Consider the following 16993-nt stretch of genomic DNA (forward strand, 5'->3'; position numbering starts at 1 on the left):
GCAAAGCAACCCCACAATCAGCCACTAGCAATTATCGAGCCCGGTATTCAGACAACAGGCAAAGTTTCCCTTCTTGCAGAGAAACCCGGATACACGTTTGGAATAGAAGCGCACGTGAAATACGTGGGAAGCAGCTGTCAAGTGGATTTCCAGTGCAGCCCACTGGTCTCCCTGTAAACACTGAAGCAAGGGGGTGGGGGCCGAGAGGACTCTCTTGTTTACAGGACACTGAAGCAATCAGCAGCTAGGTTTGCTTCACACTCTTGAGAGCGGATGCAAGAATTTGCCGATTACAATTAGTAGTTCAAAAGTCAGAGGAGGACTCATGCCATACAAACTCATCCCAGCCCTTCCCAAACCCAAGTCCAGAATACACACACCCCTCTCTCCCACCCACACTTCAAAGGTCATTAGCTTTTATAAGCTTAATAAACATTTTTGCTGGCAGAAATTACTCTTTGTGTAACTAAGGGGAGGAGGCACATTAGGTAAAACCTATTATCAACTATGTTTGAGGCCAAGAGGGACAGCTATTTTCCCATTTGAGTTATAAAATTTTATACCTTTTACAGTAAATGAGCACTTTAGGTTTATTAGTTCAGTCCTTGCTTTGCTCCCTAGCAATGGATAAATCGCAGTGCTAGTGAGACCCAATGACTGTCACCCCTGAACCACCGATGGAATCGGACAGGACCAGAGCAGACAGCTGGATGAGCGTGGAGCTCTCCTATCCTTTGCCCTTTCTCCCAGCCACCATTGCCTTGTCTTCACGGCAGTTTACTGGGTAGCCAAAAGGAGCCCACCATTAGGTGGTCAGGTACCGAACACTTTTTGAGTAGTGGTACCCACCCTCCTTCCCACAAAGGCCATGGAGAAATGTGAGGAGGATACATCCCATGACTCACCAAGAAGCCGAACGCGATGATCTTCAGGACACATTCCAAGGAGAACACCATGGTGAAGGCGATATTCAGGTACTTCAGGGCCAGCTCATAAGTGCAGGGCGCAGAGTAGTACTGCCAGGAAGAGAAAAGAGGAGAGAAAGAACCAACCCTTAAAGTGAGAGGGGTATTCCATGTCCCCGAGGCTGGCCATCTCTCACCCCTCCCCTTGGGAGGCACTCTGGCATGTGGTGCAGGAAAGACCAACATGGAATTCTGTGGAGAAGACTTACATATTCCATAGGGAAGACTTAGATATTCCATAAGGAATAAGGAAACAAAATGGAGAGAAACACAGACCCTCCCCCAAGGCTACTTATTAGCAAAAGCCAATCTTCTTAAGAGGAGGGTGGGCAGGACAGAAACCTTTTCCAGAATTAAAATTTGCCCATTTAGTATTAAACAGGGTCAGATCTCTTCCAACGCCCCATTAGAACCCTGTGATCACCTACATCTCCATACATGCCCACCCTTGTCTGAAACTCAGTGCCATCACAACCTCTGGGCTTGGGAACTACTGGGCAGCTGCTATGTTTCACCGAACTTTGCCCCAAAGACCCGGAGGCTGGGCCATTGAATGAGAGAAGATCAAAAAGGGAATCCATGACAGAAAAGCAGGCAAGGACCCTCACACCGGTAAGGTGAGTGTCTTGGGTGAACACGCAATTGCTCTGTGAGGGAAGAGTCCCTGAGGTTCGCCTGCCCCAATGCCCCCGGCCACCACCCTCTCACCTTCATCATCAGCACGATGGTGTTCAAGGCGATCATGGCCATGATGGTGTACTCAAAGGATGGAGACACCACAAAGTGCCAAACGCGGTACTGGAAGGTGTGCCTGTTCTGCGGCATGTAGCGGGTGAGCGGCTTGGCGCTGATGGCGAAGTCGATACATGCCCTCTGTAGGAAAGTCGTGATTGGTTATTGGCCCAAGTCCCAATCCCCTGAGCCTTGCACATCCGTGGCTCTGGTAGACGGTTCGAAGTAGAGGACAGCGTATTAAACATAGGGCGGCATAAGAAGATGTAAAAATGGCAAGAGGGATTGTCTGGACAACATTGTAGATGAGATGCCACCGTAAATGAATACACAAAACTAGGGGGGGGGGTTGTCACATGGGGTAAGAACTTAATTGTTATTAATAATGTCCTTTTCACATGGTGTGTGGCAAAGATGTTAGGCAGGAAGCTTTATCTGATGCCCTCGGTCAGAAGGCAAAATCTCTCTGTGCTTTCCCATAGCACTTGATGCATTTCTTTTATAGTCCCGGTTTCTAATTCACTTCCATTATAAAAATAATGGACCCTACCATCTACCGGAACTCTGCTTGTTACTAGAAGAGCGGTCATAAACGAACCATATCCCCTTCCTTTATAGCAAACATGGGCCACAGAGCAACACGGCTAGGTGACCAGGTGTCTTAATCACGCCCCACCATACCCCCCACTCTTTGGCCTTCCACAGAGCAGATGCTCAAAAAGAGTTTATTTAATGGCTGAGTAATTCCCCCCACCTCCTCCCTATAAACCTTAAGGTAAGGAGATTGTCTTCCTTCCTCACCAACTTGGTTATTATGGACCCAAACGTAACTGCTGGTCTGAGTCCCTTCCTGGGGCCCCGGCTGCCCACGCTGCAAACTGCCGGACCCACCTCATTCTTCTCCAGGCTGCACTCCTCCATCATCTTGTCCCCTTGCTCCTGGAAGGTGATGATGATGAGGGCCACGAAGATGTTGACGAAGAAAAATGGAAAGACCACGAAGTAGACCACGTAGAAGATGGACATCTCCATGCGGTTGCTGCGGCTCGGGCCTCGGTCTTCCTCTGTCACATCGACAGAATGCTGCAACACTCTGCAGGGACAGGATTGGGGGCGCCGCTGGCAGACGGCCATCTTGGCCGCCGCTCTGACCTGTTATAATTTCCTTGTCTGACCTCCTTGACTGTGCAGAACTTTCATTAATATATTTGGGGTCCATAATAACCAAGTTGGTGGGGAGTCAGTGACCCTCAATGCACTGCCTTTCTAGGCCACTCCATCAGGCCATTTAACTGCTGAGCAGCAGAATGACATTATTTGATAGTTTGGGTTGTCATATTCAATGCCAAGAGACTCTTGGATTTCCACTTGGCATTTTGCCGCCAACAAGAGCATGGGATGTCTTGGTAACTGCCAAGTCTCTGAGAAGTCACGGTACAGCTCAGGGAGCATAAAACTACATTCTTCCCTGATCGGTGTGGCTCAGTTGGTTGGACATTGACCCATACACCAAAAAGTTGCTTGTTCAACTCCTGGTCAGGGCGCATGCCTGGGTTGTGGGCTGGACCTCTGGTAGGGGGTGTGCAGGAGGCAGCCAGTCGATGTTTTGCTCACATCCACATTTCTCTCTCTCCCTCTCCCGTCCTCTCTTAAATATAACAACAACAAAAAATCTTTTGAAAAAAAGAAACTATATTGTTGTCTTTTTTAGAAGAGGTGTGATCACAGAAAATATATCTGGGGTCTCACAGCTCATCCCCAAGCCTCAGTCCTCAGGTGTAGGGCAAGCTTGGAGGAGAAACCTGTTTAAAAGAACTCCTAGGGACTCTTGTAAGGGATAGAAAGTTGTTCAAAACTTACTTGTTCTATAGGATTACAATGGCTCCACTCAACTCCTCAATACTTGGGTAAAACATTAAGAGTTTCAAATATTTAGTAGACTTTGTCATCTCCCTCTCAGTTTTTGCCTCAAGGATCTCCATTCTTTCTTCTGCCTCTCTCACCCACTCAGAGCCACTTACTCTCCCTGGTGTAATCACTAAGGGCTATCCTGGTTCATCTTGAATTGGCTTTTCAAAGGCAACCACTCGGTCCGACCCCCACTCACAGACAAGCAAGCTCATCACTCACTGAGGCCATCCTTCCCCGGTGGAGACGGTGAAGAGGGTCAGCAGAGCCCAGATGATGTTGTCGTAGTGGAACTCATGGCGCTTCCATTCCCGACCTTTCACCTCCATCTTGTTTTTCTCGTGATCTACATAGTTGCCTCTAAAATCAGTGCAGAAACGAAACAGAGCCCCTTCCCTGAAGCTCATGGTGAGTCAGGGAATGCTGTAGACTTCAATGATGCAGGGTAACCGGTCAGCATACAAATGCAATGAAAAGAGAATTTTACTCAAAGGCAGTGTATGCCTGGAATAAAAATGGGGTTTGGTGCCCAATAGACATAGAAGATTGACTCCTAATCCTTTCAGCAACGGACTTAAACTTTCAGAGCCGCAGCTTCCACATCGTGAAGATGCAAATAAAACTTATCTCAAAAGGTGGTTATGTTGATTTAAGATTAAAAAAATATGTATATATATATATATATATATATGAGGTAAAATGCCAGGTACCACGTTGGACACAAAAAAAGGTGCTTAATCAAAGTTTAGCAACCTCCCATTTTGCCTTTTTCTAAAAGAGGAACGTGAAGGGCATGAAAGAATAGAGCTACATATGGAGGTCACGTAGGCCTCCTGGGAAGACGCTTCAGCTGAACGTGAGCGGTGTGGATGGGCTGTGTGGTGGCACTTACATGCACTCCTTCTCTGTGTCCTTGGAACTGTCTGTGCAATAAAAGAACTTGCCCTTGAAAAGCTGGACGGCGATAACAGCAAAGATGAACATGAAGAGCTTGTAGACGATGAGGATGTTGAAGACGTTCTTCAATGAGGTCACCACGCAGTCAAAGACAGCCTGTGCACAGAAGAGCCCAGGGTGTGAGTCCCGGAAGGGCCTGAGCATTTGCCTAGAGCTGAGCTGGGGCCACACCACCACGAGCCGGCCCACTGAGCAGCGCCTCAGAAGGCCTCGCCTTGCTCAGCAGTGACACTCCTGGGACTCAGAGCTGGCTCCCAAGCTGGTCATGACTCCAAGGACCCACCACCTGAGAAGGGGACACATGCTCTGAATCTGACAGCGACCCCAGAGCAAGAGAGACGGATGCCATCAGGCAATGGAGGAACCCCTTAGGTGCGCTCTATCTAGCGGGAAGACAGAACTTCACTGCAGAAAGGGATCTTTGGGTTCATTCAGCCCATTCCAGCCATTAAATAGCTTGTTTCCTGACAATTCATGTATTTGGTGACATTCTTAGATTTGATTCGTATACTGAATATGTCGTTTTCTCTTTAGCTTTCTAAATGGATTGGAATGATAATAAACTATCATCTTTGTCCATTTTAACGCAAGTTCATGCACTTGCTTCAATTACATTCAACCCTTTACGTAAATGTTCTCCAGCTGAAAGCTGGGATAGAGATGCAACAGATGGTAAGGGAAGGGATGGACATGGAAGCAGGATATTCAGTTAAAGGGGCAATGGATTCCTATTGGGAGAAGCTGCTCTAAGCCCTAAGCCATGTGCAGTAACATGGGAGTACTATGAACACATCTCAGGCCATTTTTAGGTTATTTTCTAGGTTTTTAGGTTTAGCTCACTGGAGCGTCTGGCGCACGGTGGCATATCGCATCTCTGCGGTCGCTCTTCGCAGGGCGGGGTGAACACTGCTGGTGTAATTAGTTCAACACTGCGGGGACTGTGAGTGACACGTAGCCTTGTGGAACCGCCAGGGCCACCTACATCTCCTTCGGTGACCGAGCGACAGGGAGAGGAGCCAGCTCTTCTTCATTAAATGGAATTAACCAAGGTGGGGGTCGCCCTCCAGTCTGTTACCTAATCTCATCACGCCACCTGTACCCTCCCCAGGACCCACATAGGGTGAAAGAGAGGAGACACAAGAGTGGTCAGGGCTCAGGTCTCCCGCCCAAATCTGGTCGGGGTGGGACAGAAGGGAACAAACACCTGTGGGCACTGGCCCAGTCCTGGCCCAGCGGTGGGCCCTGTACCAGGTAGAGGGTGTCATAAGCAGTACGTAAAAGACTGCCCGACACTGTGGGAGGTGGCTCCTCTTGGCGGGAAGGCAGGGCAGGGAAAGCAGGCAGTGAGGACACTTTCAGTGGGGGATGAGCCTCCTGGGAACCCGTGCAGGCAGCCAGGGCCCTGTGCTCTGAGAGGAAGCCATGGACCTGCCAGGTAGGGGGCTTTCAGAACTCACTTCCCTGCAGTCCCCGCCTTCGATAAATCCAGTTGGTTTTGCTGCCTCTGCAGAGCCAGAGGGTGGAAAGGCAAACAATGTGCTGAGGGCAACATGGGGGAGGCAGAGGGGATGGTGGGGAATATTCTAGAATATATGAACCCAACGAGGAAGGGGAACTAGGAAGCATTCACAGGAATGCAGGAGACAACTTTTCTCCCAGGACACTTCCTTTTCCATAACAGCAAAGGACGTGTGTGTGTGGGGGGTGGGGGGGTGGGCAGGGGAAGGAGAGATAGGTTCACCCTGTAGCAAACAGGGCTGGACTGGGAAAGCACACCCCGAGGGCAGGAAGAAGTGGGGAGGAGCCCAGGGCGGTTGAGCAGGGAGGGCACCTGTCAGGAGCAGGAGAACCAGATGACCTGCCTGTGAAAGCAAACACAGGTCCTGCAACAGGAAGAACCTAAGCACCCTAGCTCACTTCCCCGTTTCTTCTCTGCTTCTGCCCCAAATGCCTCTGGGGCAAGCGACTGACCTAGCTGTGCCTCAAACTGGAAGGGCCAGTGCCAGAGTCCGTCCTGCTCCAGAATCTCAAGGAGGGAAATACCCGTGGAGACCACAGACAGCGGCCCCGCTGCTTCCATCTGAGAGGCTCCGGGACAGTCACATGGTTTTGTCCTGAGTGACAGGCCACAACCAGAGTGTACAAACCGTCACGTGAGGCAGAATGCTAGAGGCAAAGCCTCTTCACAGATTTCCTGGGATGCTGCCAGGTACATGGAAAGAACTTAAGTTCCCATGTGTGCACAACAGGAATATTCCCAGAAAACAATTCTACAAAAGCAAGCCAACTTGCTGCAGAGAGAGCATGGGCAAAGAGGACTTGTGAGAAGAAACTCGGAAAGCGTTACCTTGAGCTTGGGCAGGCGCTTGATGGTCTTCAGAGGCCTCAGCACCCGGAGCACTCGCAGAGACTTGATGGTCTTGATGTCCCGCCCCTTGTTGGTTCTGCAGGGAAGAGTCCCCAGGGAGTCACAGAGACATTCACATTTCCGCTTACCCACCGAGGAAAGGGGGAGAGGTAGGCCCCAGACCAGGAACTGGGTCCTTCTGGGAGACCCCACAAGACATGCTTTGGGAAACTTGTCAAGGCACTCCCCATGGTGCACACTCATATGCACACACACACACACACATATCCTCACATAGAGGCACACACAGGCATCCATGCACACACACAGAGGCATCCATGCACACATGTTAATGACCACTTCCTCTTCCTAGCAGCCAGCGGAATGTTGCTAATTAGCTCCCTGGCAAAATGAACAAGGAAGAGAACTTGACTAGGGAACATGATGGTCACACACTGTGGATCCCCGCCGTGCCCAGGCTACTGCTTCTGCAGTGGCAGAGGCTCCGGTGATATTGGGTAAAGGAATTAGTACCCCATGGCTGAGAGCAAGTCTCCTTAGGGGGCTTGGCCTCGCCCTGTCTTTGACTCTAAGGTTTGTCACCTCAGCAGAGTTCATCAGTTCAGGGGAGAGCAGGGCGAGGACAGCTGGTGGAGCCCTGACACCCTTGCTGTGCTGGGCTGCTCTGCCTGTTCCAGAGATGGCAGGTCATGCGGGCTTCTTGCCAGGACCTTGGCTCACACGCCAGTGATCCGTGTGGCTGGCTCTCTCCGCAGTCCCTCCCCATTTTGGATGCTGAGCACCCAGCACAGACTGCAGAGCGCCCGGCGCTGGGAGGAGGCCCAGACTGCAGAGCCTGCCCCCTCCATCCGCCCCCACAGCCAACGGCCCGCCATCCGCAGCCTCTTGGCAATGTTTGCTTCTCATAGATACAATGCATTTCTTTTCTGTTTGAATGAAGGGAATAAATCAACCCGCACTCTCTCTCCACCCTGCTCATCCCCTGAGATCTTTGCATTCAATCCAAACAACTGCAGTTTGTAAAACACGCAGACGGAGCGGATGAGACTCTCCGTCCTGAGCTCAGGCTCTGGTTCTTCCCTCGGGGTGGCCCGGATGACCATCACGCCAACTGCCTGAGCGACGGGGCCCAGAACATCCGGTGGGCCCTTCCTGTCACCCCCACCCCTGATAGGGAGGTAAGTCCATCCCAGGTCGGGGGCATTTAATGTAACTCAGGAAATGCTGGCTACGCTCAGATTGTAAATTTAAAGACCCTCTCAAAGGTCATAGGCCATGACCTCCAAGTCACCTCTGGAGGTGGACATAGATAATCCAAAAATGTCACCTCGATAAGGTCTTTTGCATATAGGGGCTTTGTATATTTTATTAACTTTTTTTTTTTTACTGTATCAGGGTCATCTATCTAACTATTAAAAAAGGCAAAGCCAACTACTTATTCAAAACAATCAGAAGAAGGGTCATTTTGACTCCTAATTTGCATCCTCTCGGGTGTCAGTGAAAACTCAGCACTCACATAAACTCACTGTGCCATCCCTAACCAACCCTCTCCCCTCCCATGCATGCTTTCTCCCTCCTCCCACCCAGCCCTTTCCTTCAAAGAAAATTGAGAATAATATTTACCCCAAAGCGTTTCTATGGAGGATCCAAGCAGAAAGCAGTTTAAAAAAGAGAGAGAAGAGGGGGTGGGGAGAAAGAAGATCAGAAACTTGGTGGACAAAGGGAATCTTCCCAGACAGGAAACTGGAGGCACACAGGCCCGTGCGGTCCGCTCACAGCCTCAAGGCCTTGGCACCTGCGCCGCCCACAGGCTTTGTGAAAGCAAGGCCAGCACCCACTGCTCCCCAGCCCCTCCCACTTGCGAAGGTAGAGGGTGCGGCTGCCTCCAAGCAGGCGGCATTTCCCATGTGGTTCTTTATTCCACCGAGCCTCGTGCGACTCAAGTTTTCTAAATTCGGGCTTTTATTCCCATTTCTTTAGCCATCTTCAGACAAACACTGTTTCCAGTGAGTTTATAAGAAACCAGCTGGAGGAATGACACCTGTTCTGGGCCAGAATTTACCTCTCTGGAAAGGCCTTCAAGTCATCCTGGCATATTTATGCTGAAGAAGGACTTCATTCAAACAGGGGCCACGTGACCAACCTAGGAAGGGCACTCTGACATCTCTAAAAAGCACAGATGAGAAACACCATAAAACCGCCTCGAAATACGGGCAAGGTGGGTCTATCAGGGTCCCCAGGTCACACGAAGGGATGCCTTTTGATAAATTAAATGGCCAACTGTCCACTGTGAGCTACTTACTGTACAGCTTGAAAAAAAAATCATCTGAGCTCTTCTGGTGAGGTGTAACAACAGTGTGGCACATACCCAGGTTGCAATTGATGTTTCTTTCACACATCAGTGTTTCTCTCCCTCTTCTCCTGCTCTCTAAAATTCATTTTATTTTTATTTTTTTTAATGTATTTTATTGATTTTTTTTTTTTTTTTTTTTTTTTTTTTTACAGAGAGGAAGGTAGAGAAATAGAGTTAGAAACATCGATTAGAGAGAGACATCGATCAGCTGCCTACTGCACTGGGGATGTGCCCGCAACCAAGGTACATGCCCTTGACCGGAATTGAATCTGGGACCTTTCAGTCCGAAGGCCAACGCTCTATCTACTGAGCCAAACTGGTTTCGGCTCTCTAAAATTCAATTAAAAAACATATAAAAAAAAAAAGGGTGAGAGCATAAATGTAAAATACTTGAAATGAAATAATGAGAGCTGACTTTTTACGTGTTTCTTCCTGGCTAGAGTCTGAGCTGAGCACTTTCAGTGCTGCTCTTTATTTGGACTCCCTAATAACTTCAGGGCATAGATGTTACTATCCCTGTGCCAGAGAAGAGATTCCGAGAGGCTGAGAGAGCGCCTGGTCTTGGCAGGGAGAGCTGGGCTGTGGTGCTGGGAGCTCTTGCTCTGGACTAGGCTCTGCACCAGCAGGCTCTGCTCTGGGCTCCGTCAAACAGCGCACCGGAATCCAGGGCTGGAACAGATCCCCGAGGTCCTTTAACTATGAGGAACCGGCGGCCGGGAGATGGGCCTTGCATAAGATGGCCCGGAGAGTGAGCCTGCAGTGCCTGGTGCCCCGGCCTGCTGCTGGGAGAATGTGCCTGGAATTCAGGCTTTGGTTCTTAGTTGCTGGTTGCAGTGAAGATAATTTCTCTTAAAGTCTTTTTAATGTTCCACAAACCCATGTCATACCACCCAATACCACAAAAACTTCTAAATACCATTTTACTCAGTAAATGGTCCCTTATTCAAAATTATATTAATTTCACTGCAAATGACAAATGGATACTCATTTGGGAAGTAAGCCCAAGGCCTCATACACCTTACATCTCTCATGTGATAATCTCAGTGTTAAGTGGGCAAAGATAATGCCTTCCCCTGAATGGTAACAGCATCTCACATAGGACGCCAGGTAGGTCAGTCAGGTAGTCCTTTATGCATTCATTTAACAGCACTGATGGAGTCCTTCACACACGTCAGAGACTCCTTCTAGGTGCTGGGTACACAGTTGTGAACAAAACAAATGAGGTCCCTACCCTCTTGAAACTTAACTCAGCCTAGCAGGGAAGGCAGGCCTCAAGTAAACAAGCAAACAAATCAGAGAGTAACTGTATGCTCAATGCAATGGAAAAATGTATCATTTGATTGAAAAGTTTACAAAAACAACAATATAGGACCTAGGGTCCCCCTCTTTCCCCTGGCTGCATTCGTCTTGAGCAAAAGCTATGGGAGAACCTTCCCTATCCCCAAAATGAGCAAACAGAGGGGATCAATGGCCGGGCAGGTGGTGAAGGATCAATGGCCAGGTGCTCATTTTTGCTTGACCAGGTCCTTAACCCCAGATCTTTATATCCAGCAGCATCTGAGCAGGTCCTTGGAAGTTTCAGACTGACGCCCATCTTAGGAAGAAAGGCTCAATAATTCTCGCTCCTCCCACACAGCTGGATAGAGGACAGAATTTTCTCTCTACAATAAATTATGCCCTAGAATCCCAATATAATATCATACTATGGAACAAAGGGGGTCTCTGACCACCCTAGGGTGTGTCCCTTGTTTGGAAAAATGGGGCACCATGATGGTCCGCTCTGGTCCTAGGACATAGCTGTCCATGCACTGTGAGGAATGGGGCTGTGTGTCCCGCTCTGCCTCCCACAGAGATATGTCAGGGAGAGCAATCAGACATGGGTCAAAAGTAAACCATTTCCCAGCAGGCCTCACACTGCTGAGCTGCCGCTGGGAAGCTCCGATTCTGAGTGGCTGCAGAAAGGCACGCTTCATTCGCATTGTGTTAACGTATGTTCAGCGCTGGTTTGAAAACTGCCCTTGGAAATGAAAGGAATGCTGGGTAACAAAGCCAGAGAATCAGGAATAGCCTCCACAACTTAGCCCCCGTTCGTTGAAACATACTCTAATTTACATATGGGCTAGGCCAGTGGTCGGCAAACTCATTACTCAACAGAGCCAAAAAGCAACAGGACGACGATTGAAATTTCTTTTGAGAGCCAAATGTTTTAAACTTAATTTATTTCTAATGCAACTTCTTCAAAATAGACTCGCCCAGGCTGTGTAATTTGTGGAAGAGCCACACTCAAGGGGCCAAAGAGCCGCATGTGGCTCAAGAGCCGCAGTTTGCCGACCACGGGGCTAGGTCGAAGGACATTTCCCATGTCCACGCTTGTAAGAGTTATCCAAGCCGCTGTCCCAGTCAGCAAGACCACACAGGAGATGTCATCAATCTAACCGCACAAACTCTCCCCGCACTTTGAGGCACTTTAACTCACGTGCTTTTCCTACATCATTTAAATAGAACCATCCAAGAATCCTTTGCTAGTCGTTGCTATTAAATATATAATCAGATTTGTTATTTTTTTACACTGCTTAGCTACTAAGTAAAGTTCTACCAGGTTTAAAAATGGACTCTCCTGTTAAAGTCTGAGGTTGATTTCACAGGCCGGACCACCCTGGCCCCACTTTAACTGGGACCTAATTGGCCCACACAATCTTCCATTTACTTCCCGCCTCCCCGCTAAGTCCGCAGCAGCTCTCCAGAAAAGAATGCCATGTTTCTCGTACGTCTCATCAGTAGAAGATAAGACTTTTCCAGCTCAGTCGCCAAGTGGCCCTCCAGATCCTTCACGCGTAATCACTCATCACTCGGTGCAATCTGGCCCTTCAGGTCCCAGTCCCCCGTCCTCGGAGAACATGCTCTCCAGTGGATCTGCGCAGTAACTCAACTCTCCCTGCACGGGGGACCTCCCCCTTAGGTGGCATGGCCTTCCGCCCTTACCCCCCCTCCCAACCCCCCCATTCCTCCCCCACAAACTCAGGACAGAACCGCAGGGGGTCTGAGGGCATGCCTCACATTAGGAACAGACAGATGTGCTGAGGGGAAGGCGAGGGCAGGGACTGTGCTGGGAGGAGCCCTGAGCCTTGCTGAAGTGTCTGGACTATGATTTGGTAGGCAAAATAACTACCATTTATTACACGCTTTCTAAATGCTTCGCACTATATTGAACACTGATTAAATGCATTTTAACTTACTTAATTCTCACAAGATCAGAATACAGTTATTTTTCATTTCCACGTACAGATGGGCAAATAAATGTCCAGAGAGCGAAGGCAGCTAATCGTGAAGAGTGCTGAGATTCAGACCTAAGGCTACCTGACTCTCAGTCCTGTGTTTTCATTTCTGATGTCACAGTGCCTTTCCACGCGGAAACCACTGAAGGCTTTTAGCCAAAGAAGGAAACAGCCAAGGAACCCGCTCAAATACTGAGCTGTCTGCTCCATCATACTTCATCAGTCCAGGGCCGATGAGGGTTCATGGAAGAACCAGGTACAGAGAGAAAAGACGGACAAGGTCAGAGATGCCTCCTCCATCAGGCACACAGGCCCCATCCATCTCCAGGCAGAGACAGAAACAGCTGGAGGCCGAGGATAGAGCCACACCAAGCCACTGCTTGGAGCTGACAGGGGTTAATGGCTTGGAACTAACCAGAATATCTGAGACAGAGGGGAGTGTAATGTCGTGGAGAAAGCCCTGAACTTGAAATAAAATTTAAAAATCAATTGTTTAGGAACTGGCTTTGCTATGTACGAGTCAAATAGTCGGACCTCAGGGAATCCATTTCTCAAGTGTAAAGCAGGCCTGTTGCGGCTAAGTGACACGCAGAGGTGAAAGCACTTTAAGCTCCAAGCCCCATGAAAACGAGAAGGCAACGCTCCCCTTTGCACTGGCACTGCTCGTCTCCGGAGAGGGAACCCCAAGGCCAGCACTTTGACCTCGTCACTGCTTAGTTGTGGCCAAGTGGGAAGGTCCCTTTTCTTCCTCACCTATTGCTCAGCATTCCGGGGTCACCCGTGAGCTCTACATCCTCCACTTCAGCTCCATGCTAACTGGTTAGTGCAGAATTCTTTCCTTCAGGGACCTCAGCAAGCTCCCTGAACACACTCATGTTGGCCTTTGCAAATTTCCTCCTTTGCAAACACATCACCACTCTCTCACTGGAAGACACTTTTGTCTAAGCTTGGAGCCACAGCAGGAGACAGCAGAGCGTCGGACCGCCTCCTCGCAATTTTGTAATTCAATCTGGTCAATCTAGTGACCTGTTGTCTTGGTTCTTCGTCTTCACATTCTAAACACCCCAAACCCTCTCGTCGGCTGATCTTTCTAAGAAGGTCTGGGTACTGGCTGAAGTCCAGCCAGATACACCCCCTCACACATACCAGCTGGAGACTAATTCATAATGCTAGGCTGTGCCTCTGCCAGGGTGGATTAAGCAGATGGCTGGCGGGTCACATGATCGGAGCTGACACTTCCCCTCATGACCTCCTCTGACCTGGATTATTCTAAAACTACTTTCACATTTGAGGACAGTGTGAGTGGCTTTTCTCCTAATTCTGCAGGACCTGGCTCTTCCCTGGCTCTCCTGTGCGGGGGGCTAACTCCTGGGTCTCGTTCTCCATATTGTTGGTTACCACATGGATGGGGCCGTGCTCTCCGATGGGTCCATTTCGTTCTGCTTGGTCCTGGGTCTCTCAGAACAACATCTATCTGTTCCCTGCTGAGATGCCATTTACGACCAACCATCTCCCAAATCTGGGCTTGTTAATCAAGAGAAAACGCTTGGGCATTCACACCCATGGCCTCCATATGATGAAGCTCTCCAAGCACACTTTCCACAGGGGTTCTCCAGCAGCACATGGCACAGAGGACACATGCCTACTGGGACTCAAGGCCACGAGCAGGCAGACTGGGAACTTCTTTCTTACAGGCACTCACTCCACATGGTTCTCACTTTGTCCCTCCCTACACCCTTCCCAAGGCAGCCCGAGTGTAACAGAGCCCTGGGCATCCCAAGAGCCCACGGGCATTCATCATCTTTAGTGTGCCTGCCTGGCGCCCAGTCAGGTAAAGCCTCTCTCGAGGGGACTCTTCAAGTCGGAGTCTCACGGAACAGCATCTTCCTCTCCGCTCCCTGCTGGAAATTTCCAATTCCAGCTCGGCCGGCAGCCTGAGTCCAGTTAATGGGCTACCTGACGGCTAAATTTAATTTTAATCCTTCATTTTCTTCCCCAGAACAATGGAGCTGGACGACCTGTCTCGCTCGGTGGTAAATGGGTCTTCTTTGCACAAAGCGGGACCCTGTCCACTCTTTTGTCCCCGCCGCAAGATTAATGTGTACTCAGAGCTTCCTTTGGGAGACCCCTCTTTTTAGTTCTTTCTTGGGGGGCTGCCAAAAAGGCAATCATGAGGTGGGGGGGGGACTGCCCGGGACGCAGGCAGGGGGTAGAGAACAGGAGGGCCAGCCAGGGGTCAGGTGAGATGACGGTTCTGATGTGCGCTGCTGCTCATGAGTACAGACTCACGTTTCAGTTCTAAACGGTTATTCCTTTCTCAGGGGCGCCTCTTCACGCCTTCCCAAAGCTACATCAGAACCAGAGTGGCCAGTCCCGGGGCTCAAGGGCCCTTCCAAACCTAAATCGCCTGAGCCTCTGGGCACCACTCTGCAAGTCACTGAACAAAGTCGAACCAGCTCTGCCGCCACAACGGGCTCTGTGTGCCTCCCACAGACCTTATCCATCCGAGGGCCCCGTGTCAGTATCAGGAGAGTGACACACTTCAGTGTCACACCCTTCACAGAAAAAGGATGCCAATCCTTGTCCTAAAACAGTGTTTCCCAAAGTGTGGTATACGTACCCCCAGGGGCACGGGAAGAGTTTGGTGGGGATATGCACTGCACTGTGCTTAGCTGCGCCTAATTCTACATTCTCATGAGTACGAGGGGTACTCAGCGTTACGAAAATTATAGAAGGGGTACACATATGTCTTCTCATTCTTCAGTGAGAAGAATGTGATGAGAGCAGGTGTGGGAATTCCGGAGCCTGCTGGCATCCAGAGGCAGACTGACTCACGCTTTTCCTTCCTGGCCTGGGACTGAGCAAGAGAAGGCCAAATGCGGCTGCAATCCAGCTCCCCTGCATGGCAGGGAGTCCCAACCTCCCTTCGCGCCTTGTGACGATGGCACATGGCAACGGGAAGCTCTGGCACTGGCTGCCATGGAGCCCGCATTAGTCTGACTAATGCCCAGGCCTGAGTCGGGGGAGGGGGCAGTGGGAGCAGAATTGCTGTTTTTCTTTTAAACTATTTGTGTTGACAAGCCATTATGAGCAGCGAGTTTATGACTTAGCATCCAGGGCAGGACAGCTCACCTGGTGGCCTGACTTGAGTTAGGCGCGCCGCGTGCAGAACAACGGGAATGAAGAGGGAGGGCCTGGGGTGGAGTGCAGGGTCACACACACGGTCCTGTCCTCTGCTGGGTCCTCTCCTGAGGCGCTGCCCCCACCCCCTGCCTGTCCAAAGCCTTTCACTGAACAAAGGACACGACACCCGCGGGCCAGGCAGCACCGAATCACCATGCGGGAGCCCAGAAGGCTCCAAACTCAACCTGGCACTGTGGCCACCTGACTTTCCCACAAGGCAGCCGAGTCTGGAGGCGGGGGTGCCTCAGGGAGGGACGAAAGGTCCCAGCCGAGGAGATCTCCCAGAACTGCCTCTTCGTTCCAGAGAACCGAGCAATGAGGGGCTCTGTAGGGCCTCGGGGCAGCATTCTGGGCCCCCCTCTGCAAGAACCGTTTCTCAGGCGGTCCCTGGAGATGGCCTCCCTGGGCCAGGGTCTCAGGAGGGAGCGAGGGAGGGAAGGCAATCAACAGGCGAGAGAGTTACTTACGCCAAAGCAAAGGCCACCAGCGCACCCACCACCACCACGAAGTCCAGGATGTTCCACAGGTCTCGGAAGTAGGACCCGTCCTGCAGAATCAAGCCCTGGTCGATCATCTGCAGAAGAAGTGAACAGCCACTGAGCTCTGGGTTCAAGCTTGGGCAATGTGTGCCCTGAGCTCTGGGCAACCCTGCCCTCGCCCCTACAACCAGCCCCATGTGGGGCCTGGGGAGCAGGAGACTGGCTCTCTTCATGTAACTGAAGCCCGTGGCCACGTCCCATAGCCACCAGGGCTCAATTAGTCCCTCAGTTGGCACAGAGCCCCGACACATCCCTCCTTTCCTCATGGCTCACCCACGGGGCACTGCCACACAAACACACAGATGGGAAAATCCCAGATGGGTGAGGCTGGGAACGAGAGAAATGTGGGTGCCAGGGTGATGGGGAACAGACCAGAGGCAATAAGTGCAGCTGGGACGAAACAGAATCCAGGAAAACCCGACCCTGTCTAACCCTTTGCCTTGGCACATACCCAGGCTCAAGCCAGGGAGCGCTGGGGAGGCGGCTGCTGTCCCCAGTAACTGCATGCCCACTGCCTCCTCATAGTGGGCCTGGCTCCCCCTCCGGCCATACCCACGGGGCTGCCCCAGCCTGAACTGCCCTCCTCAGTCACATCCTGCCAGGAGGGGCTTCATCAGGATCCTGGGGCCTGAGGAGGGGTCTGCAGAGACCGTACCGAGGCTCTGTCACTGACAGCCCTGGGGAAGGTCACTAGGCTAGAGGGGCAAACAGGT

The 16993-nt window shown here is 50.7% G+C and overlaps 1 protein-coding gene across 9 annotated transcripts in view; it reads right to left on the minus strand.

Annotated features, from left to right (window-relative positions):
• CACNA1E (calcium voltage-gated channel subunit alpha1 E) overlaps window positions 1–16993 on the minus strand; it is a 371824-nt gene that overhangs the window by 38639 nt on the left and 316192 nt on the right. For all 9 annotated transcript variants that reach the window (XR_004988714.2, XM_036442246.2, XM_045583159.1 and 6 more), the window contains 8 exons: window positions 16209–16315; window positions 8554–8565; window positions 6910–7006; window positions 4498–4658; window positions 3828–3965; window positions 2589–2790; window positions 1674–1838; window positions 906–1016 (listed from right to left, as the gene is read on the minus strand). Coding sequence is in view for 8 of the 9 variants with exons in the window: in XM_036442246.2 (XP_036298139.1) it covers window positions 906–1016; window positions 1674–1838; window positions 2589–2790; window positions 3828–3965; window positions 4498–4658; window positions 6910–7006; window positions 8554–8565; window positions 16209–16315 (993 nt within the window). In the remaining variant the exon portion in view is untranslated. The remainder of the gene's footprint in view (window positions 1–905; window positions 1017–1673; window positions 1839–2588; window positions 2791–3827; window positions 3966–4497; window positions 4659–6909; window positions 7007–8553; window positions 8566–16208; window positions 16316–16993) is intronic.

This window comes from Pipistrellus kuhlii, unplaced genomic scaffold (assembly GCF_014108245.1).
Source record: "Pipistrellus kuhlii isolate mPipKuh1 unplaced genomic scaffold, mPipKuh1.p scaffold_m20_p_18, whole genome shotgun sequence".
NCBI lineage: Eukaryota > Metazoa > Chordata > Mammalia > Chiroptera > Vespertilionidae > Pipistrellus > Pipistrellus kuhlii.